Source organism: Microcebus murinus, chromosome 1, assembly GCF_040939455.1.
Source record: "Microcebus murinus isolate Inina chromosome 1, M.murinus_Inina_mat1.0, whole genome shotgun sequence".
NCBI classification, from domain to species: Eukaryota; Metazoa; Chordata; class Mammalia; order Primates; family Cheirogaleidae; genus Microcebus; species Microcebus murinus.
In genome coordinates this window covers 30,603,959-30,628,414 of record NC_134104.1, presented here as the reverse complement: position 1 = coordinate 30,628,414, position 24,456 = coordinate 30,603,959, and the positions used below count along the sequence as shown (strand labels likewise).

The 24,456-nt window shown below is 33.9% G+C and overlaps 1 protein-coding gene across 5 annotated transcripts in view; it reads left to right on the top strand.

The window, feature by feature from the left end:
* The window catches only part of ROBO1 (roundabout guidance receptor 1), a 1,079,496-nt gene that overhangs the window by 745,337 nt on the left and 309,703 nt on the right, over positions 1-24,456 (top strand). For all 5 annotated transcript variants that reach the window (XM_020284809.2, XM_076000874.1, XM_012737156.3 and 2 more), the window contains one exon: positions 6,637-6,963. In XM_020284809.2, coding sequence (XP_020140398.2) covers positions 6,637-6,963 — 327 coding nt within the window. The remainder of the gene's footprint in view (positions 1-6,636; positions 6,964-24,456) is intronic.

Here is a 24,456-nt window from a genome sequence, read left to right as displayed (position 1 = left end):
CAAGTTGGGTGACTTTTCCCTTATGTTGGTAGAAAAAAGTTGGGAACCAATGGTATTGAAGTTTGCTTGTGCAATCAATTGTGTGGGCATTGAGATCCTCAAAATATTATAAACTCATAATGTTAAGGCTATTTATTCTATAATGCAAGATCATATTAGAGAAGATGACACAGTACAAGGAAAGCTTTATATCCCATTGCATTCACCATCAAGGTCTTTACTGAGTTACATGACTGTGGAATCATGTGGTTTACAGGTAAATATTCTATACATGGACAAAGAACAATAGAAGTCAGTAGGTTTGACGGCTTCTTGCAGTTGTTATCATCTACACTTTAAAATTAAGCAATCAAAACAAATACTTTCAGTGCAGGAAATAAGAATAGACAAAAGTATATTTCTCTATGGATTTTAACTAATTAATCCTAGCAGTATTTATAGAACAGTTAGAAAAAGCAAGTGTTTTGAATTTGACTAGGATTGATTCTCAGCACAGCCACCTCCCAGCTGAGTGACAGCTGAGAGTCTCAGTTCCTTCATGTGGACACAGACATAACACCCACCTCATAAGGATGCTGTTGTGACAAAGGAGATGGCAGATAAATAATAGTGTTTTCTTTTGTGTTCCTTTTCTTCCTGCTTAGAGTTGATAACAAAGGATATTTTATTATAGTTTCCTAATGAAGATGATGATTGCCATTTATGTTTTTTTAATTGAGGTTAACTAGTTACTTGTTATAAAAATCACTCAGAAATTGGAAGGTCTTCTTCCTAAGGTTATGCGTGATGAGAAATGTAAGATTTCTGTATTTTGTTATGATTTTCAAAGGTACCTGTTCCATAGTCAAATTACTGTTTATTTGCTAATGATATTCATTCTCTTCAGATTATTATATGCTCTACAGTGTATATTAGTTCTTGAAATATGTTTCTTAGAAACAAAGTTTAGTAGGTTTTCCTGAAAAACAGAAAAGAATAAAAAAGAATTTAGTGACCAAATAGGTTTGGGAAATGCTGCATATTATACTCTCTTCAGGCACATCATAATTTACATTAGAAAGATTAAAGACCCTTGAAAACTGAGGCTCTTTTCTGAAGCAATACCATTTAACAATTTGAGAATTGACTGTTCTAAAGAGCAGTTTGCAAATTTAGACTTTCATAATATAGAAAGCATCTTTATTGCAGGAACTTTTACTGAATGCTGCTGTACAAACATCGTGGTAAAAATTTGGGCCTGAGTTCTCCATTCCTAATAGTCCTGCTGGCTGTGGTCTGGCTACATGGGACTGTAGGTTAAGGATAGAGAGAATCCTCAGCAACAAAGTACTTTAGTTGGAGCCTGAGTAACTGCTAGTTTCTGTAATTGGTTATTACTTCCTCTGTACTCTCTCTCTAGATAGTTTTTCCCCCTACTCTTCAGAGACAGAGTGCTATGTTGCCCAGGCTGGAATGCAGTGGCTATGCACAGGCACAAGACTCCTGGGCTCAAAGGATTCCCTGCCTCAGCCTCCCGAGTAGCTGGGACTACTGGCAAGTGCCAATGCACCCAGCTTCCCTAGACAGTTTTATTCTACCTCATGGTTTTTGTCACCAGTTCTATTTTAATTGACGCTCCAGCTGAGATATTTTTTCCTGAGGTCAACTTGGATATACAAATTAACAGTTTGTCATCTCCATTTGGATATTTTAGAAGTACTCTAAACTCTTCCTATCTCATACTGAATAAGTCATCTCCTCTGCCCTTCTTCCTCTCATCAAATTTCATTCTTTTATTCCCTACCTTCATTGAGACTGCCTTTTGCACACTGCAAAGACCAGAAACTTGGGATCTTTCTATCCTCTGCTTCTCCTCCATCCTGTGCATTTTTATTCCCATCATCCTAGACTTTGCCAGTGAGTAGAGTCTGTTGATTTTATGACTTAATATCTCTAGATTCTTCCCTCTATTTTCCCTTCTATCTGTCAATGTCTAACTTCAGGTTATCAGATTATTTAAAGTGTTCAAAAGGTTCCAAATTAATTCTCTCCTAGCTTAGCCTGCTAAGCCTTGTTTCTTACTACCAATAGTGAGCTCTTTAAAACCAAACTTGATCATACCAATCCCTCGCTCATAATTGTTGAGTGGTTTCCTGTTGCCTTGAACTAGGTTCCAGAACTCTGCCTTGATGTGCAAAGCCCATCACATTATTTCTTTTTAGCTATTTCTGTTCTTTTCCCTTTCCTTTCTTCTTCCTTTCCTCCCCTTCCCCTTCTTCCCCTTCTTCTGCTCCTTTCCCTCCTTCCCCTTCTCCCCCTCCCTTCCCTTCTCCTCTCCCTTACCCACCCCTCCTCTCCCCTTCCCTTTCCTTTCTTTTTAAGACAGGGGTTTCTATGTTGCCCAGGCTGGTCTTGAACTTCTGGGCTCAAGCAACCCTCCCACCTTGGTCTCCCAAAGCACTGGGATTGCAGGCATGAGCCGCTGCATCTAGACTCTTTTAACTATTTCTTCAGGCTCATACTTCCCGGTCTCTGACATACACCTTGTTTCCATGCCATACTAACTAACCTGTAGGTCCCACACGTGTGCTATATACTCTTGAGGCTGTGCCTCTGGGTGAAATCATCTCCTTTCTCTTCTTTCTGACTCATTCTTCAAGCCTTATCTCAAGTTTCATGTCTCAGGATGCCTTTTCTGACTTGCTTAGGCAGTCCTAGATGCCCTTTGTGTCCTCACAGCATCTATGCATCCCTATTTCTTATCTGAAATGGATTTTCACAAGTCAAAGTAAAATTTGCCCTAATTAAATAGGTATTACTTCAGCAGTTGAGACTCATTAGCATCTACCATTGATAAGTATAGCCAAAGCAAATGTCAATACTTCTTAAAATACTTTCTTTTCTGAAGTTTTACAGCACTGACAAATAGGAATAATTTATAATGCACTCTAAATTTCACTTTACTTCAATATAGTCTTAGAGAGTATGAATTTTCAAATGATTCCTGTGTTATTCTTATGTTGCTGGTTTATTTCCCCGTTTTAGACCCTATTTTCACTTAAAGAACTTACAGCATGTTGTATGCCATGCACTAAACTCAAGCAATATTTCAGATTATAAAACTCTTATTTAATGTTTCAGCTTATAAATTTTTGTTTCATGATGGATATAAGCAAATAATAGATCTTTTAGTTTCCTCGTTGACTTAGTCATTTCACTAAGAAAAAAATGTTAATTGCAGTAGTTACAATTTAGACAAAAATATAAATAAGCCCCATACAGGGCTTACAGTCTCTATAAGGTTGAATGGTATGCATATTGGTTACATTTGAAAAAATAAATTTTTTAAGTCTCTTTATAGAATGCATGATTCTTAAGCTACAGCTCATTCTGCTCAGTTAAGTCTTTCTTGACAGCACTTAATTCATTTTTTTCATTTATTCAACACATATTTACTGAGTACTCAAATATACTCAGCACTCTGCCAGGCATAAGGGAAACAACTGTGAGCAAAATCAGACCCACAGATCTTACAGAATGGTGGGAAAAACAGATATTCAAAGTATCACACAAGTGGATTTAAATTATAATTCTGATCATTTTTACCAAGGGTAGAAATATAGTACTATTTAGGTTTGTGAAAGTGGCATTTAATTTTCTTGTAGAGATCAAAGAGAACAGAGATTTGAAAGAGGAGTGTTGGCAAACTACGATAAGATTATTTTGAGCCCAGGCCCTGTGGGCAGGTACAGGCCATGTTGCAGGAGGAAGCACAAGATGTTTATGGAGTTAGCAGAAGGCTGGGCTGCAGAGAGCAGAGAAAGGAGTGAAATAGGAAGAGTCTGGGGACTAGCTCCAATGGACATACTGGCTCTGGTAGGTCTTAAAGGAGTTTATCTTAAGAACAATGAGTTTAAAAAAAATAAAATAAAAAAAAAAAAAAAAAAAAAGAACAATGAGTTTATTTTAAGAGCATCTGAAGTAGAGGAGGACCCAGACTATTTCACAGGCTTCATCTTGTGACATCAAAGTGGAACTATTAATATTTAAGAGGCTTTCCTAAATCTTGGTGGGATGGGATGGTAGTTGGACTTCAGGTGGTAGCTGCCTGTACAGATGAGGATGAGTAGATTAATATGAGAAATTCTGCAGGGGGATTTTAAGAAGGACTGGGGGACAGAAAGGGAGACTTTAAGGAAGATGTGTTTCTACTCTGCCTTATTCATTGAGATGAAAGCAAAGTTTGGGGCTCAATTCAGTGAAACCTTTGGTTATTGAATTTGAGAAATCTTTGAGAAATTTACATAGGTACTATCTATATAACAGTAATAAGATAGGAATATTAAAAAATATAAAACATCATCCCCGTTTTTGAGATTCTATTTTCATTAGAAAAAGTAAGGTATAGACACAGAAAATATTTAAATGATATATACTCAGGGCCTCATTTATTAAGTAATACATAAGGTCTAGAATTTAGCCCCTCACCCAATAGCCTTTTCCATTTAATATTATATTTAACTATTTAAACTCAATTATTTAGCATTTTATCTTTGAAGTCTATTAAAATATTCACATAATTGTTACTACTAATAAAGTTAGCAAAATCTCTGGGGATAGTATATACATTATTTTATTGTTTAGTAAGACATAAAAGTCTATATAAAGAACAGTTTCAGAAAACATTTGTTTTGGAATCCAAGCAAGAGTAAGTTCCCAGGAATTTCTGGCATGGTGGAATCATCCATAGGGCCTGGAAAAGCCACAGTGTGTGGGCTGTAAGGGTCCTCAGTCTGCTCTGAGGTCCACAGGGCCTGGGCAGTGCTGATGGTAGAGCCCTCCCAGAGAGAGGGAGGCCCTGGCCAGGAGCTCAGGTTTCTGGGAGCTGGAGTCAGGGCGATTCCCACTGTGCTGCCAAGCTCCCATGGTTGCTGCTGCACTGTAGTAGGCTCAGGAGTTTGCATTGGATTCCTGCTGTGCATTTCTTATGTGTTAGGCATAATAATAAAGGATGGTGCAAACATCCTCAACTGAAGGACGGAAGGTTTCTGGCAGGGAACCTGGGATTTCACCTGCTCATGGGAATGTATGACCTTTAGCCCATTGTTCCACCTCATCCCCAGCTTCTAACAACTAGTGGCTTAAACTAAATAAATGGCTTGCATCCCTGGCATCACAAATCCCCTAAGAAGAGAAGGGGCAGGAGAACAACACCCCATGTCTGATACCATTGAAGATTCTAGGTGGGGCCTGGGCAATGGCATTTGTATTTAAGTTCTGCAGGTGATTCCAATGTGGAGCAGGCTTGAGAACCACTGTAGTCAGTGATTTGGGTGATAGCTACTGTTTGGCATCTAAAATTGTTATATTGGTGGATGGATATTTTACACACAGTATCAGTAATCCTCACAGTAGTCCTGGGAGCTACCATCATTAGATCTTTTTTACATATGTAACATCTGAGTCTCAGAGGTGGTTTCTCCAAATTCACACAGCCTGTTTAGTGCTCCCGCTGACCAACTGCAGTGCCAAGTGCTTTCCCGATTTTTCACAGGAGAGAAAGATGGTAACAAGCCCAGTGACAGTAACGAGCTCTGTAAAGGGCAAAGCTCCACCCAACTCTCAGGGCTTGTTCTTGTTTCTGTCAGTAGCCCTCATGCTACCCAGCAAGGAATTGCTTTTTTACACACTTGACTCTGAATTCCTATCGCCTCTTACACTTGACTTTGAGCTGCAGTTAAGTATCCCAGGCAGAGGCTGCCCTGTTTTCATGGTCTTGGTGTGCTCTTCTTTCCTTCTTCCATGTCTTTGCCCAATGATCTGTGCTGTGTCCCTGAAGGTGCTGCCTTGTGTGGCACTGGAGCTTTGAAAAGCCTGAATTCTTTCCTACAGGGCAAACTCCCGGCCACTCTTTGTGACCCTGCACCACAGCACCGTGGAAGCCCTCCCTGTTTTCACCACCACTCACTTCATCTGTAGTCTGGTGTAAAGCTTGAGGAAAAACATGAGTGCAGAAATTGGGGAGGGGACGTGTTCAGAGGGGGAATTGTTTACCTGAAGGGGAGAGCCTCATGACACATTTTTTGAAGTCTTTATCATTCCATCTAGAGTCTCCCTTGTCCACTGAGTATCCCCAAGATGTCAGAAAAACAATAGGAAAAAACCCACAAAAGAACAGTTGCATTACATATTTGAATGTAAATGTTCATCCATAGATAGCATATGTTTTGTTAAAGTGTTGATTGATGTTAGTTAAAAGGGAGATTCCAGAAAGCCATGCCATTATTTGTAATAACTCAGGAAGCTATGCAATAGTTCTCTAACACATTCCTTTGCAAAAACAGGCACATGCATGGCATAAACAGACAATGTAATGGGTTCTGCAAGGATTCGTGGATAAGGGATTTGAGGAGCAGACAAGATTTGTACAGGCCATGTTTAAGCAAGAGAACTTTCTAAGTGGAGGGTCAAAAGGATGCAGGAATTGGAAGGTGTAGTCAAGGTAGACACCAGAGGGATTAGTTAGTAAATAGGCTAAAAAGGGTAGGTCCATATTATGCAGTGTTTAAATAGTAGTGGTAAAGCCTGTGCTTTCGAAATAAGACTTTTAATTGTTTTCAAGTGATACATGAAGATATTTTGTCAATTCTTCTGCAGGCTCCCGTCTTCGTCAGGAAGATTTTCCACCTCGTATTGTTGAACACCCTTCAGACCTAATTGTCTCTAAAGGAGAACCTGCAACTTTGAACTGTAAAGCTGAAGGCCGCCCCACACCCACTATTGAATGGTACAAAGGGGGGGAGAGAGTGGAGACGGACAAAGATGACCCTCGCTCACACCGAATGTTGCTGCCGAGTGGATCTCTATTTTTCTTACGTATAGTACATGGGCGGAAAAGTAGACCCGATGAAGGGGTCTACGTCTGTGTAGCAAGGAATTACCTTGGGGAGGCTGTGAGCCACAACGCATCGCTGGAGGTAGCTAGTAAGTAAAACGGGCTGTCTGCGTTTGGCAGGGGGAGTGACAGAGTGGGATCATTTGTCTTGATAATGGCAATAAAAAGTCGAATTTGTATCACAAGCTTTCCCTGACAACAATCTCTAGTTTCATATGTGAATCTACTATTTGAATTTCCTATATTTCTCATCCTGGCTGGTTATTCAAGTTAAATTGGGATTTATACATAGTTGTTAAACTATTTGTCTTTTGACTTGGAGTTGGTTTTTGTTGAACATTTTCATTAAATGTGTTTCATTCCCTTCCTTAGTTGCTTTTAAATACATCGAATAGCCAGGTGCGATGGTGCCCACCTGTAGGCCCAGCTCCTGGGAAGGCTGAGGCAGGACCGCCTGAGCCCAAGAGTTGTGGGTGATAGTGCGCTATGTCAATCGGGTGTCTGCACTAAGTTGTCATCAGTATGGTGACCTTATGAAAGCCAAGGACCACCAAGTTGCCTTAGGTTGGGTAAACTAGCCCAAGTTGGAAATGGAGCAGGTTAAAACCCCTCTGTTGACCAGTAGTGGGATGGTACCTGTGAATAGCAATTAGACTCCAGCCTGGGCAACATAGCAACGCCTTGTTTCATAAAAATATGTAAAAATATGTCTATAAAATTATAAAAATTTATCTGTAAATAAGATAGTGTGAGATATTTTTAATTTGTCCTCATTAAGAGAAATACTTTCAACTGATATTACCAGGTATGATTTAAAACTGTTTCTAATTCTTAGAAATATATTATATTTCCATTAGAACTATATCTGGAGAAATATATATATATATATATATATATATATATATATACTTCATACTTTGCTTTTTTGGCTACTGTGGTGCACCCCAGGAGGAAAACAGGTATATGTAATCCTCAAGTAGTTTATGATTCCGTTTATTTACACAAATACCAAATGCAGCTCATTTGAAATTACCTAAAGAAAAAGTTAATGATTGAGTAATGATTAAATTGTTATATCTATTATAGCATCTGGATTTATTTGTATTTGGATAAGAATTGGACTTCACTTATTTTTTATCCACATTCAAGAGGTAGCCAAGCAGTTTCATTCCTTGAAAGAATCTTTCTGTATATGACAGAAATTAACAATTACATAGGGATTAAAGAGACATGAAATTTACATCTAATTCATTTTAACTATATATAATTATACATGAAACTATATGTATAACTCTGCATATTATCTATATTTGATGTTTTTCCAAGTTGATTGATATTTTAATTTATTTATATCCAAATTTTTGGATAATTTATATAATTTATATCCAAAATTTTAATTAAATAATCAGTTTTCAGAGTCTCCAAGATTAACTAGAACTTGAATACTTAGAACCATAAATAATTATAAAATTATAGATGTGGAAAGAACCTTTGAGACAGATTATTCCTCTGTCTCTAAATATGTATATAATCCTCAAGTAATTGATGGTTCAGTTTATTTACACATATTACTAATGTGGAATCAGTCCCAGATAATTTAAGTGTTTTGATCACCCTCACAGAGCCATGCAGCACTTAAGTTGAGATAGAATGCCAAAAATGTCTGATATGAGTATAAAATGTAAGATAGAATAAAAATTAAAGTAACCATTTTAAACTATGTCAAAACTAGCTATTCACATATCTTAAACGTTTGCCTGAAATCTGAATTTATATTTCTCTATTCATTGCTCATTATTATAATGATGTCTCTTATTGGCATGATTCTCAGTGAAGGTCTTAGAATTAAATCAATGATATGTATGAAAGCTATTTTGCTTTTGTTTGTTTTGTTTTGTTTTAAGCACACTTTAAATATAGCTGAAGCAAAAAAAAATTTAAATGTTCAACCTATTTATAAAAGAATGTACAATCAATCATCCCTCAGTATTCATGGGGGATTGGTTCTATGACACCTGTGGATACCAAAATTCACAGATGCTTAAGTACCTTATATAAAATGGCATTGTATAAACATATAAGTTACATGTGTTTTCCTGAATACTTTAAATCATCTCTAGATTACTTATAATAAGTAATACAATGTAAATCTCTGTAAATAGTTGTTATGCTGTATTGTTTAGGGAATAATGGCAAGGAAAAAAAGTCTGTACATGTTTAGTATAGACACTACCATCTATATTTTTCCTAATATTTTCAGTCCACAATTGGTTGAATCCACAGATATAAAACCCATGTATAGGGAGGACCAACTGTATATCTTTATAAAGTTTTGATAAAGTCATCTTTCAAAGTTAGGATATTAGCATCTTTTTAAATTTGACACATTTATATTTAAGAGTACTTATTCCCTGTGGGGACAAAATTAGGTTAGCATTTGAAAACAAATGTAGAGAATCAAAAATTATATAGATAATCTAGGCCAGCTCCTATTTTTGGTAGGTAAGAATTTGAAGATCAGAGGGGAAAAACAGAGTGATTATTTGTACTCTGAAATTATAATTTCTTATAAATGAAGTATATCTCAAATTTGATAATTAGAAATAGCAAAGATAATCTCTTGGTTTTGTGTTATTTCCTACGCTACATGCATTCTTATCATTGCCAGAATTTTTTTTAAAAGCAGTTATAGACTTGAGTATGTCTAAATGCTTACCTTCTAGAGCTTCTTTTTCAAAACACCTTTAGTTTTACCCCAGATGATCAAGACACCTTAATGCACTGGGATTTAGAGAGCTGTCTTTGCTAATCTGGCTTTTGTGTAGATATTTTAAAGATATTATTAGTTTCCAGTTAAGTTCTCTTTCTTAGCTAGATATCCCATTACCTTGAGAGCCATTTTGGGAAAAGCTTTCCAGTCTTAGTCATCAAATACACAATCATGGAATTGAAACCAGACATAAGATCAATCCATCAAATTCACCAGCAATATGTTCAAATATAGATCCCCTTAATGCATGATTCATACATTTGATCATGATGCACATCATTGTTTCCAAAATGTTTTCAAGCACCAAAGAAAAAAGATTATAATTTACTAAATAAAATTTAATATAAATACTTCTAAAAATAGTATATATTAATATTCAGTGACAATTTATATATGAAACTTATAGATATAGATGAATATTAAATATACTTTGATATTAATAAAGATAATTGGATAATAATTATTAGTGATAATGATTATGCTTATTAGTGATAATAATAATTATTAATGATAATGCTTATTAGTGATAATATGCTTATTAGTGATAATAATAATTATTTGAAATCCTAAAAAAAGTTTAGGTAACATTTAAATAATTTCTATAGTAGTTTAATTGCAATGATTAAAACATTTTTATTTGAATAAATTGTATGATTTTGACACAGAAGTTTATGGGAAAAATTAAGTACTCTGCAGTTACCAAGGATTTTGTGTGTTTGGAAACAATTATTTGGTAAACTTATGCTTCACTGCACTAATAATGAATATGTACTAATTCAGTTTACTGCATTTCAGTTATTTATTTTTGGCAATAGGTACTGAACGTTTAACATTTTTAAGAGGTTTGTGTCCTAAAGCCAAAACTAGCCCTTTGTATGTTACGTAAATAAACAGGGTAGAGGTGAGGAGGAAACTTGGTCCATATTTGCTGTAAATTAAACATATAAAGTACTATTATAGTTTGAGTTTTATTTTTTCCTGGAGAGTATTACTACTTTTTTTTTTTTTTTTTTTTTAACATTTCCTTAGTTTAGATACCAGAAGTTCAATAAGAGCTATTCTTATTGACCCCAAGGCTTAGACACAGGAAGACAAAGATTGCATCTAGTTTCTTACTGAAACTGTAGCCCCAAGTAATAGCATTAACAAAAGTGTCTTGGGGCAACACAGTGCAGTTGTTGGTAATGCTTTATAAACATTTATCTGTTTTTATTGCCTTTAAACAAAGTTTTACAGCTGTAACAACAGCTGTATTGGTTCCTAACAATTGTCAATCTCTCAAACATTGGGAAAAAAAATGACATGGAATGCCATTTAAAAATCTTTATTTCTGTATAGAAATGATGATATTCTTGTCTATTATACCATCAATATTTATTTTAATTAAAATGATTGTATTTATTATTTATCTTTAGGAGTATTTATTTTCATTTTTGTTTATATCCCAACTATAACAGGGGTAGACTTTAGTACAGTTATTAGCATACCTTTTAGTGCTGCCCTTGCCATGTAGTAAAAACTATTCCTTGTTCTCAGAAACTCAGTTTTGATGTGGTTAAACTTATCTCACATGATTATAAAGTCTAAAAATTGGGAATGCTAAGAAATATATAGCAGTCCTTATTTTTAAAGTTTTCACCTGGAATTTTTTTCAAGTTTGTATTTGTAAAAGAAAATAATTTTTAATCACAGACAAATTTTTAAACTTTATTTTTCAACTTTTATTTTTGTCTGCAAACCAAGAATGATGTATTAATGGGGATATTAAATTATATAATTTAGAATACATTGCTGTTTCTAATGAAAACTCACTATTTGTCTAATACACTTTCAAACCTAACTTTCTTAAAAGATCTTGCAAGCAGTATTTTCCTGCTTATTTTGGATTAGATTTATTTGAAAGGCTATTTTATAGACTGTTTTTACACTGCTTTTACACATTATGATCTTTTGTTATTATTAAATGATGCCTCTTAAATAGATGCAGAATTTGAATTTTACAATATCCCTCATTTAGGTAAAATATTTCCCTAAATATTTTATGAGTCTATTTTCCTATACTCAATATCACTGATTATTAAATTTAGAACTCCATGCTGTGCCTGGCACAAATTGACAGCATAGTTCTTTGACACAACTTATATTTAATAAGTAATTTGATCTTGGATAATTATATTGAATTTTAAGGAAAATTGACCCTCATGCTTTCCATTATAGAACATGGCTCTCTACATCATTTGCTAAGTAGTATACAGTCAGCATATGACTATTTGTTTCTTATTTATGCTGTTTTCTCCTGAGGAAGAGAAATTCCCTTCAGACAAGGCACACATCTGCTGACTATATTAGGAGCAAAACTGTATAACTTGTATATCTTTCCTTAAGAAAAAGATCATATTTTTAATTAATCAAAGATTAAGTCTTTTTAGATTTTTTTTTAACAGGGATGCTTTTTAGTAGTTGTTACTTTGAAGTAAAATGTTTGTATTTTGAAAGAATATTTTCCCACTGCATTTACACATTATGATCTTTTGCTATTATTAAATGATGCCTCTTAAATAGATGCAGAATTTGAATTTTATAATATTCCTCATTTAGGTAAAATAAGAAAGTCAATTGACAATGTATGCTGAGTAGTCACATGTTTACCTAGATACAATAGAATGGATTTCCAAAATCTAGCACATAGAAAATGGAAACATTACTCTTTGGCATGAAATCATTTAGATGAGATAAAGTGGAAATAGAATATGCTATTGTATTAAAAAAAACATGGATTGATTTACAGAGAGAGAGAGAGAATCATCAGGAAGAATCAGAGAAGAGATTTGTTCAATATCACACAGCAGATTAGTGATGAGTAAAGACTGAAATTTGAGTGCTCCTCGTTTTGAATTTGGAATGGATGAATAATCCCTGAGTTCTGTGATGTCAGCTCCAAAGCTTAGAACTAACTTTTTGGTGAAACTAGGTGGTCTTTGGTGAGGCAGCAAAGCCATATACATATATATATATGTGTGTGTGTGTGTGTGTGTTCCCAAAGATAGACTTTTTATCTTTGAATTTGAACTAGCTTTATATTGCATCTTTAAACATATTCCTTATTTCCTCTACTTTTATCTTTAAAAATACTTGCTATTTTAAAATACTTTGACCAGATTCTAAAACGGTTTTATAAGTTATATCTTTTTCTTTTCAGTGTTCAAAAAAAGACTGGTAAAGGATCATTTAGTTTAATGGCTTTAAATTTCTTTTTTCTTTTCTTTTTTTTTTTTTTTTTTTTTTTTGAGACAGACTCTCTTTGTCACCTGGGCTAGAGTGCTGTGGCATCAGCCTAGCTCACACTAACCTCAAACTCCTGGGCTCAAGTGATCCTCCTGCCTCAGCCTCCCAAGTAGCTGGGACTACAGGTGTGCACCACCACACCTGGCTAATGTTTTCTATTTTTAGTACAGACAGGATTTCGTCTTGCTCAGGCTGGTCTCGAACACCAGACCTCAAGTGATCCTCTGGCCTCAGCCTCCCAGAGTGCTAGGATGATAGCCATGAGCCAGTGCGCCTGGCTTGATTTTAAAATATCTTTTCACTTTCTTGTACACGTACATTTTTAAATGTACTGGCTCTTTATTCCAAAATTGCTTCACGATTGAATGAAATAATGCATGTAAAGTATGTAGCACAGTGACTGACACATAGTCTAAATAATTGTTGGTGCTGTTTTCAAAGCCTAAATTATTGTTGCTGTTGTTTTCAACTACTTTTTGAAAGATTATTTATATAAAATATCTTATCTGAAGGGGGTCTAGATACTTCTGACTTCAAAAATGGGATCAGTTCTTACTCCATTTTGTATTACCTTGATCTTCTAGTCCTCTCATCTTACTCCATTTTGAATTTGAAGATAAGTTTGCTAAGATACCAAAATTTAAATAAAATACTTCAATAATTAATTTTCCTTAAATTAATTTCTCATTAAATAAAGAGTGTGTTGAATATACTAAATTCCATCTCCAATTAAAGTTGATGGTATGAGAAATTTACCCTTATCTTTGGATTCTCATTGATGATGTAAGACATGTAAGTATTATTGAATCAAGTTATTTTTCTTTCAGGGACAACTGAGCAAATTCAGTTTTATAACTTTTACAGTTAGGATAATATACAAATTTATATATTGGCTTATTTTAAGTGAAGAAGCAATATTGTTAGGTTCTATAATGTGATTATATGTATAAAGGACTTGAGTTTTTACTATCAATCAGAATGCATTCTTTTGTTGCTGTTTTATAACAACAACATTTTTGGATTTTTATTAAGTTTATGTTAGTTATTTTATCATATATAATGACTGAGAAATAAAAATTGAAAAACTCAGGGGAAAATCATGAAATCTCAATGATATCATTAAGTAGTCCATTAGACTATTGTTTGCATCCAATTATTAGGTTTAAATTAATATCATAAGTAAAGTATACACACATTATCCCTTTAAGTAAATATAGTGTGTTCTGTATTTTCTGGGGAAAGCAAGAGCAGCATTCTTTGAATATTACATTAAGAGAAAAGGTAGCTGTCATTTTCTTTTGAAAGCACACAAAAATTATTTCATATGTTTGCCTTGGAAAAGACAGTTAACGTAAAATATCACAGTAAAAGCCCATATTCCATAATCCATCTGAGAGATAACAGTAGCGATGGACATAAAGAGAAAGTTTGCTTTTCAATGGGTACCTCAACAGAGGAGGACAGAGTTTACTGAATATTTCAATATGAATGTTAGAGGAGATTGCTGTGTCACAGAATGTACTATTCATTCTGGCAATAAATAACCATCAGCTTATATTCTATCTTAAAAACTACTCTTAGTTAAACAATTAGATTATAGGCTTACATATGTGTTCAGTTGCCTTCTTAGGCAAACTTATTTTTTCTCCATCTCACATAATTGCATATTAATCTTTAGCAAATTTCTAGAAAGATCTTAGAGTGGGGACAGTTTATCCATTTTTTTTTACTTCTGATCACTGGTTAAAATCAATGATTAATAAGCTTAGATAATTATAAAATAATTAATAAGCTTAGATAAATAAGCTTAGATTAATAAGCAAGATAATTTTTATAAATAAATTTTAAAATAATAATGTATATACTGAATATAGAGGTAATTATATATAGAGGTATTTATATAGAGAGGTAATTATATATAGAGGTAATGTTCATTATGGAAAAAATGCTACCCAGAGGTAACTACTGTTGAAATTTTGGTGTATACCTAATGCGTACAATGTATACTTACTGAGTGAAGGACACACTTATAACTTTGACTCAAACTGCACTAAAGCAAATTATGTAACCAAAACGTACATACCTCTGTAAAATTCTGATATTAAATAAAAAGGAAATGTTGATGTATATCCTTCTAGTCTTTTTCTCCTCATATATTATGCACAGAAGGATCCTATAAGCAGATATTTTCTATGGAAAACTATTTACTATTCAATTAATATTGGATATTTTCTTAGATGGCCACAAAAGGCACTGGATGTGTTAGAATACACAATCAGCTATGTCATAAAGTCTAAATGGAAAAGTTTAGCTATCTAGATTGGATACTACAAAACAGCTGCTGTCTGCTGAGTATTACTAGATACGCTATCCTGGAACACATTCAATCCAGTAATCTCGGGGTTAAAGGTGACATATTTCATTACTAGTCTCATGAGCCACTCTTTTAATTTTTTTCAAAAAGCACATGATATTCATACATGCTGAAAAGTATTGAGATGATTATTTCAACACTAGTTGATACTTAGATATACAGCCCCTTGAGGCTTCCAGAAAATCAATTGAGTATTTGGTTATTTATGGGAAATTCTTGGCAGTGTCTCCTTGTATCAAAGTGACTCTAATCAACAGTAAGTTAGGGTATACTTTAAAATAACAGTACTGTCTTTAAAATGAAAGAGTGGATCTGGTTATCTCTCAAAATCTTATCATCAGATCATGCCTCCTTTTAATCCTTCTAATTTATTTATGATAAGTTATTCTCACATGCACAACTTGAAAATCATTTGTATTTACTTTAAAACTTTGTTTCAGTGACAACTTTATTTAATATAAACACACTTAAATCTCCTTATTATAATTCACTTAAATTAGCACAATGTAATTTAACTGAAGCTGTCATTACTTATCAATTTAAACTTTTTAAAGCCATACTCACTTTACCATAAATTTTCAGGTTAGAATAAAGTACTATTGAATATCTTTGGTAGATAAAATTTCTTCTGTCTCTTTGTTTCACAATATGGATATGAACAATGTTTTTAAAAAGTCAGAAATTATGTAAAAATATGGAAAATACCAAAATATAGTTTATTAAAAAATATAGTATTAGAATTAATTTTTCCTAACTAATTCTTTCTAGGCATTCTGTTTCCTAACTAATTCTTTCTAGGCATTTCTAGGCATTCTGTTTATCTCTAGCTATTCAGTGGTTAACAAAAAAGATGATTCTTGCCTTAGTGAAAATTATAGGATGGTGGGGGGAGGAGAGAAGGAGACAGAAAATGAGCAACTAACCATACAAATAAATGACCTTATGCTTAATTGTGTCAAGTGTCAGAAAGGGATGGGGTCAGAACTGAGAGCTAAATGACAGGTGGATATTACCAAGATGAAGAGTAAAAAGAAAAGCATTTCAGGCTGAAAGAACAGTACATCTTAAAAGGCCATGAGAGTATTATAAACTTGGGTATATTTGAGGAAATGAAAGTATGGCATATGAGTAAAGGAGATGGCTAGAGAGGAAATGTTGAATTGTATCTTCAGTGTTATGATAGTGGAGGTAACATGATCTGATTTAAATTTTAAAACACTGCCCATGTAATAACTGAGTGTCACATGTGTAGACAATGAGTTGCATAATGATTGAAGGAGCTCAATTAGGTGGCTATTACAGGATTCCAGGCAAGAAATGTTGATAGTTAGAAGCTGATGGTAGTAGTGGAAGTGAGGAGAAAAGAGAGGATTAGATTTGGGGATGAAAAATTTGGCTTAATTTTGAAGGGTGAGTCAGAGGTTGAGGTTTTGCAAGAGATGCAATCGAGGACAAGTCAAGGTCAAATCTATGATTGTGCAAGTGGAACTGGGAGCATGGATTAGGATTTGCGTTTGAATTGGGATTTGTGACCTTGGAATGGCTTCCAGTGGTTCAATATGTTCTACCCCATCATGGCCCCAATAAATTGTACTTTCTGTTGTTCCCTCACCTGGAATGTGCTTCTCTTCCTATTGCACTGGTCACTCACTCTTTTACAGTCAGCTCAAGGGTCCCCTCCTCTGGGATCGTGCTGTGACCAATGTGCCTGCATCCCATGCCCCTGTTTGTCTTGCTGGGTTCAGCCCCTTGCTGCCTGTGCCCACATGGCACCCAGCACACTGCCTCAGATTACATTTATCTTTCCATGCCAAGTGCCCAGCACCATTCATGGTACATCATAAATGAAGTGATCTACCAGGGAACTCAGAAATGTGTGATGAACTCCATAAATCATCAGAATGCCACTTCAAGGAGCAGGCTTATCTACTTTTTTCACTGACTTCCCAGCCAACTTCTTTGTAAAGTTAAGCTGTTCACATGATCTCAGGCACTCTTTTGAAAGCACAGTATTTAGAATGCAGTCATCATCTATTTCCCTGGGAGGTTTTTGTTTTTAGTTTTTTCCTTCATTCAAATTTCTAGAATATTTAAGTATCACTTCTTTGGATAACATTACTCAGGGAATTTAGTTACCTTCCACTAGTAGAAAAAGCCAATTATTTTTTATTTATTTATTTTTGGTCATTTTCTGAATTATTTTTAGGCTGTAATAAATCTGGAGCTCTTCTTTAAGTGTAATAATCCCTTCTGGGCAACATCAACCTGTGTTTAACCCCAATGGCTGGCTAATAGAAAATAAAGAGTATTAAACTCTTCCTAACTGATAAGGAAACAATTTCTATATTGACAATGCCTGAAGGGGCTTTTTAGGGCTGCTTGAGACACTTTACATATGCAAAATAGGACCTAGCAAACTTTACTTTTTCTTTTTCTGGATAGTTAATAAAATACATACAATGATTATTCTGTAAAGCAGTATTTTTGCACTCTTGTGCTTTGCCAATAATTTATTATACAGAAGGCTATTATCATAGTCAGATACATTTATATTTAATGAAACAAACTTGATGAGAAATCAAAGAGAAATTCCAGCATAGCAATGCTTTAAATTACTCATTACAATCTTAAGGTATGGTTTGTGGTATATGAAATAGAAACTAAAAAACCAAAACCAAACAAAAACTTAATTAAGATATAAAAAGTCAATGGAAATCTAGATAATGCAATAATGAATCAACATAAGGATAAAAAATAGAAGAGTCTCATGTGGCTGGTAATGTGTCCAGCAGTGCATGGGAGGCAAACTCAGGTGTGGGAAGGATGTGGTCCCTGACAGGCAGCGAGTGAAGCTCGCTAATCAAAGACCAGCTAATCAAAGCTGGTCTATGGACCAGCAGCATTGGCATCACCTGGAAGCATTCTAGTAAATATAAGATAAATTTAAAGATCTAGCATTTCACTTTTGGATAATGTTAAGTAAACACAGGCTTTATGAATTTACTCAAAAACACCTAAGATAATTTTCATGTATTCTTTCCATGATAAACAGTGGTATAGATGGATGTTGGAATGTTGGGTCTCATTCTGGATCAATTGAATCAGACCCTGTATTGTAATACTTTTCCAATGTTATTGGAATTATGCAACTTCATATGCAAATTCAAGTTTGAGCAGCACTGGTGTCAGCTTTAACAGGACATTGAGGAAAGTTAAGCAAAGTTTTAGGAAAATCAATCTGCAGTCTTAAACTGGAGTGCATAGACCCCTGCTCTTCCTGCAGAGCTTAACATGGCCTTTGGGCATGCAAGCACAATGTGCTTGATTTTTTAAGAGAAGCAAATAAAACATGATTGTAGGTGAATTATCCTGAGTTTCTAAAGTAGTGAAGAGTTGAAGGGAGTGTGGGATGGGACATGTAAGAGACTGGTAAAGACAGCAAAATAGAGGCAGAAGTGGAGAGAGATAAAAAAGAAAAGTACAAGAGGGACATAAGACGAAGACATTAGGAGTAGCAGAGAGAGATACAGGAAGAGAAAAATAAGCAAAAAGAGAGCAAGACACAGGGTGGGCAGTGGCATGCTGATAGGGTAGGAATTAAGCTTGGAAGAGTGGAAAAAATATATTTGCCTGGGTGGAGAAGGAAAAAAAAATATTTTCTATACATGAGTACTTATAAATAAGCTTGAAATATTTACAGCTAGTGGGATGTTAAGCAGAGGATAGGATACTCAAACCTTTATTTACATCCATCCATACCACTGTTTATCATGGAAAGAATACATGAAAATTATCTTAGGTGTTTTCGAGTAAATTCATGAAAGCTTATGTTTACTTAACATAATCCCAAAGTGAAATGCTAGATCTTTAAATTTACCTTATATTTACTAGAATGCGAACTGTAGAAAAGTAGGTCTTATTAATAAGCATGGAATCATCCTGGAAGGGTCATTTGGAAGTCATTTAATCTGTCCCTCCGACTTTTAGTTTAAATTGTCTGAAGATAATTTGTTGTAGTAAAATATGTTCAGGCAAAAGATCATCCAGCCTCCATAATCAATATAACTTATATGTATCAGCATATGTTAACACAAAGTTATTACTTTAATTTACTTAAATCCTATGCTACAATCTAATTCTTTCATTTTACATGCTAAGTGATAACAGAGAAAAGCATTTTTTTATATAGCAGCTCATATGTTTGAAGATCGTTGCTAAGTGGGACCTAATTTTTAACAAAGTATATCTGATTTTAATTTAAGTTTTTGAGTATAATAAGGCAGTTTTTAATCTCAGTCTCTTAGTGTTTAAGGTGGAAGTTGTAGCTTTAGTCACATTTTAAGTTGTGTCATATTTAACCTGAGGTTTAAATTGAAATTTTAATAGCTCGTATGACATTTTCCACTTGTCAGGAGAAATAAAAGTTTATGATCAAGTTATTTAGTATGCCTGGATGAGGGCATTTTAAATCATATCCAGTAAATGATGGAGCAAATTTAGAATAAAAGCCAGAAAGTTAAGAAGAAAATGGCAAAAGAGTACCTCAACAAAAGAATTTAGATAGCTTCAACCTCTTCCTCTCCACTACCCTGTATGTCTTACCAGGTAATACTGTACTGTAGCTAGATTTAGTCACATTAAGTTATTCTTCTATCTGATTCTTATCTCAGACACTAGAAAAATGGAATAGGAGCCACCATTTTATGTAGAAGGACATTCCGAGCATTTTGATCATGTAACCTAGCACTTGTCATAGCTTCCCCAAGCGTTCTCAAGTAGAAATGCAGTACAATTTGCAATTGTATTGAATCTTCTTAAAGGAATTCTTGGAAAATAGGATTTTCCTTTGAGATCACCTCTGGAAAGAAAGAAATGATGAGCCAAAATCCGATGGGAGAGGAGAGATGGATTGAGAACTTGTGGACAATTGCCTTTCTCTTCTCTCCTTTCTTTTGCTTAAATCACCAAAAATTAGTTTTATAATTCTTATTTTCAGACTCTGTGTCATTGGTAACCAATAAAGTCAATTTCTTAACATTTTTATTTTCTTTTTAATAAAGTAATTACCACTTAGGTCTCTGTATTGTCTCACATGAAATGGATCTTTCTGGACTATGTTGGTTATAATTCTTAAAGCCTCCCCCAGAGTTTTAATCATGAACTCTAGGTCAACATTTCTTATGATCTATTCTAAGAGTTTTGTTTTAATACAATGGGTTCTTTTAACCCTATACAATTGCTTTCATCTATGGAGGACATTGTAAAAACTCTTCATAGTTGGATACAATTAATTCTGTCATTAAGGTAAAACAATTTTGTAACAAACTCAATAAATGTTCATTTAGTGCACAGCTCTATGACCTTGCTGAAATGATTTAGCCTTTCTATATTTTAATTCTCTCACCTATAAAATGGGGATTTAATTTTATTTACCCTATGGAGTTTTGGAAATGATTCAATAAGTTGATGCATATAAAGAGCTTTGAGCTGTGTATGGCCAGTTAGGAATCACTGTAAATAATTAGTAGCTATTGCACCATCTGCTATTTACTGTGCTAGGCACATTATAAAGTTGATTCTTTCCATGTATATGGTCCCAAAGAATGTATCTTTTCATTTCAGGAAGGCAAATGCTGAAAAACAAATCCCATTTAAAACAATCTTTCTGTTGCCTGGGTCAGTCATCTTCTCATATACAGTTGACTTAAAATCCACATAAATATTGGTGAAAAGATATGTGTGCCTAATACATCAGTGCATGGTCTGTCTTTTATGATAAATATATTTTTGAGGGTTTGTAAAGCTGTTGTTACTGGTATGGCTAGCATTTATGTATTTCATTGTGGCCTTTCTCAAAATATGTTCCAGTGAATTATTTCTTTGCACTGTTAAAAATAATTTGGAAAATACATCTTTAAGCAAACTTTTAAAAATCTATTTTCTATAAAACTTTAGGGTCTTTATAATAATATCAACAAATCACATAAAACATATGTAAAGAATTTCAATTTTTGTAATTCCCACCCTTATATGAACTGCAAAAATATTTGGTATGAATAGTCTGACAACATTTTAGATAAACATTAATATTTTATACTTTGTGGGATAAAATATGTTTTCAGAAGTGCCTGTGTTTTTTAGAGTTGGGTCTGTGTTTATCTTCATGGTTCCTTTGTTTCAAGACTATAAGAGTAAGAATAGAATATACTATCTCTGTTTCTATTTTGTCTTCCAGGGATTTTCTCTTCTCTATTAGCATATTGAAGGCCATAACAGGGGTCCATTCAAGATTACAGACACAAGTAATTCAAATATGATGCTTTATCAAAACTTTGCGAAGAGATACTTAGTACCATGTGTGGCCTTACCCTTCTTTCTCACTAATATCCTGTTACTTTTCATAGCCTTGATCTCAGCTTTCTAAACTTTGCCTTTTATAATGGATATAATTCACCTCTTGCAAGCAATTGACATGGCTGACCTTCTTTGGGAAATATTCTTTTTCCCATAATTCCATGGCACACAGCTTTGTCAGGATTGCATCCTACTTCATGTAACCAAAGTCAGGACATTTAACTAAATAGGTTTAAATTTGATGCTGGAAATGGGCTATACAGAGTATAAGTATAGTGTTTCTGTATGATTTTCCTCTTGTTTATCTGGCCGACTCTTTCTTAGCCTATAGCTGGCATGTTCAAGTTTTTTAAGGATATGCTATGGGCCCTTTTTTCTTTTCTGCTCTGTGATGTACCCCAGATGACCACACCTACCTCTTTGCATACACCTACTAAATTTCTCTTGATTCACTCTCTGGTCCCTTATCTCTGCCCTGGACTACTTAGCTCTATTTAGAGGTCCTGGTGGTACCTCCAACTCAAATGTCCAAAATGAGACTTACCATCTTCCTTCTCATCCCTGCTTTTCCTCTATTGTTTCCTAACTATGAAAATTATACCACTATCCATCTAGCCCTCCAAACCAGAAACCTGAAATTGATTCTTCCCTCTTGCTTTCTGTATCAATTGAGCATCAGCTGTTCCCACGTTTTTGGCTAAATGGCTTTAGAATCATTCTACTTATCTGCATCCCGTTTGCAAGTTTCTTAATTAGAATCATCATCATTTCTCACCTTGATAACTGTAATGCTTCTTTACAAATAAAAATCTCATCTGTCTATTTAGATTGCCCACTCGGAGGAGACTCTCAAGAGCTTATAAAGTCTTAATTATTTAAAATGACTTGCAAGGATCTGTGTGACCCTGGCATTGTGGCATTGTGGCCAACCCCCATCCCTTTGATCTGGAAAAAAAAATTCTACTTATTGCTTCAGAGCTCAGTAGAGACATCACTTCCTCCAAGCTCTTTTTCTATATGTCACCAGTCTTCCCCACACCACAAGTCAAGGTTAACCTTACTCATACCACCCCCTATTCCTTTATCACAGTATGTCACTCCTGTATGGTAATTAAATCTTGTCTGTATTTCCCACTTAATTTTAACCACTGTGTTGTATACCTTCAAGTATCTAGCACAGGTCTCGAGGATGTACTTTTACTGAATCTTTGTTAGTAAAAGATTCTATGCAATGATCCCCTTCAACCAACAACAATGAAAAAAAAGTGATTTTCTTTCTATTTGAAGGTGGTGGTATATAGTTTACATTTTGTTCCTCGGTAGAAATGAGAGATGGCACACAAATTTTGTACCTGTTCTGTCTTATCCCTCATTTTTTCCCCATTTAGAAACAAATAATTTTTTTTCTGGAATCAACTCTAATTAGAAGTCAGATCTATGATTGTACAACTCAGCTAAACTTTTTCAAAAGAGCTTCAAGTACAACATTAATTTATTTAGCACATATTCTGGTCATTAGCTCAGATTATAAAATTTAAAATACCTTATGTAGAATGAAATTGTGTTTTAGAATTTATACTAAAAAGCAGATACTATGTATAGGTATTTAAAAACAAATGTGTATTGATGTACATCAATAGATATAAGCATTATTTTTTTCCTTAAGTTGTTAACTTACTTGTGCAGACAAAAACTAGTGTAAAAGTTTATTTCCATGTTTGCTCTAATAATCTAACATGAATTAGTTGAACATCAACTAAAAGACATAATAACATAGAACCTTAAAAATCTTTAGAATTCATATTTTTCTTATAATAATACTTAAAACTTAATAGATTAAAAGCAATTGCTACTTTATTTTTAATAATAAAATGTTAATATTTTAAATATAAATATTTTCATGTCAATGTAAAATAATTTAAGTATATTAAATATTTTAAATATATAAAAATTTTTGGAACATTCTTTCTGCTTTTGCTTACAGTAAGACAAAAAATCCAGAAAATAGAACATCATAGTCCTTGGTGTTGGTGCCTACTTCATTTGACTGACTCAGTTGTACTGATAATAACCATTTTTGAAGATACAACAGTTAGGGCTACTTAAGAGAAGTAGGAAAGAACGTTAATTTTACCAAAGTAGTTCCACTTTTAACGAGATTTTATTGAACCCAGAAAGGACATACACACACACACACACACACACACACACACACACACACACACACACAAATTGAAGAAATATTTTTACATGCCTGTTATACATTCAGTTACAGCTCCGTTTTGTTTTTCCGTGTTTTAAGAAGGTCAGATCCAAATATCTTTAGTTTTTTTAAATATAGCATTGAAGTCTATGATTTATTCATGAAATTTTAGATGGGGAAAATGTGAACAAAAGAATCTCTCTCCTTCTAACCTTGCCCTGAAATGCTACAATTACTGTGATAATTAGCTCAATGTTATTATAGATTATTTTTTCTTATAAATAATTTATACTTCAGTTTGCTTTCATCCTTTAAAATGGCAATGTATGAAATTGATTAGGTATAATTGTACCTTTGATTAATATTTAATTTGAAATTATTTTACAGCTGCAAGTTTAGATATAACTATGTCCCATTTTAGGATGCTAGATGTACATTAGAAAACTTGATATACATGTCTTTATAATCACTTGCTTGTTCATTATTCAAAAGAACCATTCTCAGAGCTATATATATTTTATAATGTGTATAGATGCATATATGTATGTGTATTTATATATATATGTGGAATTTTTTCCCCCTCACTAATAGAATTG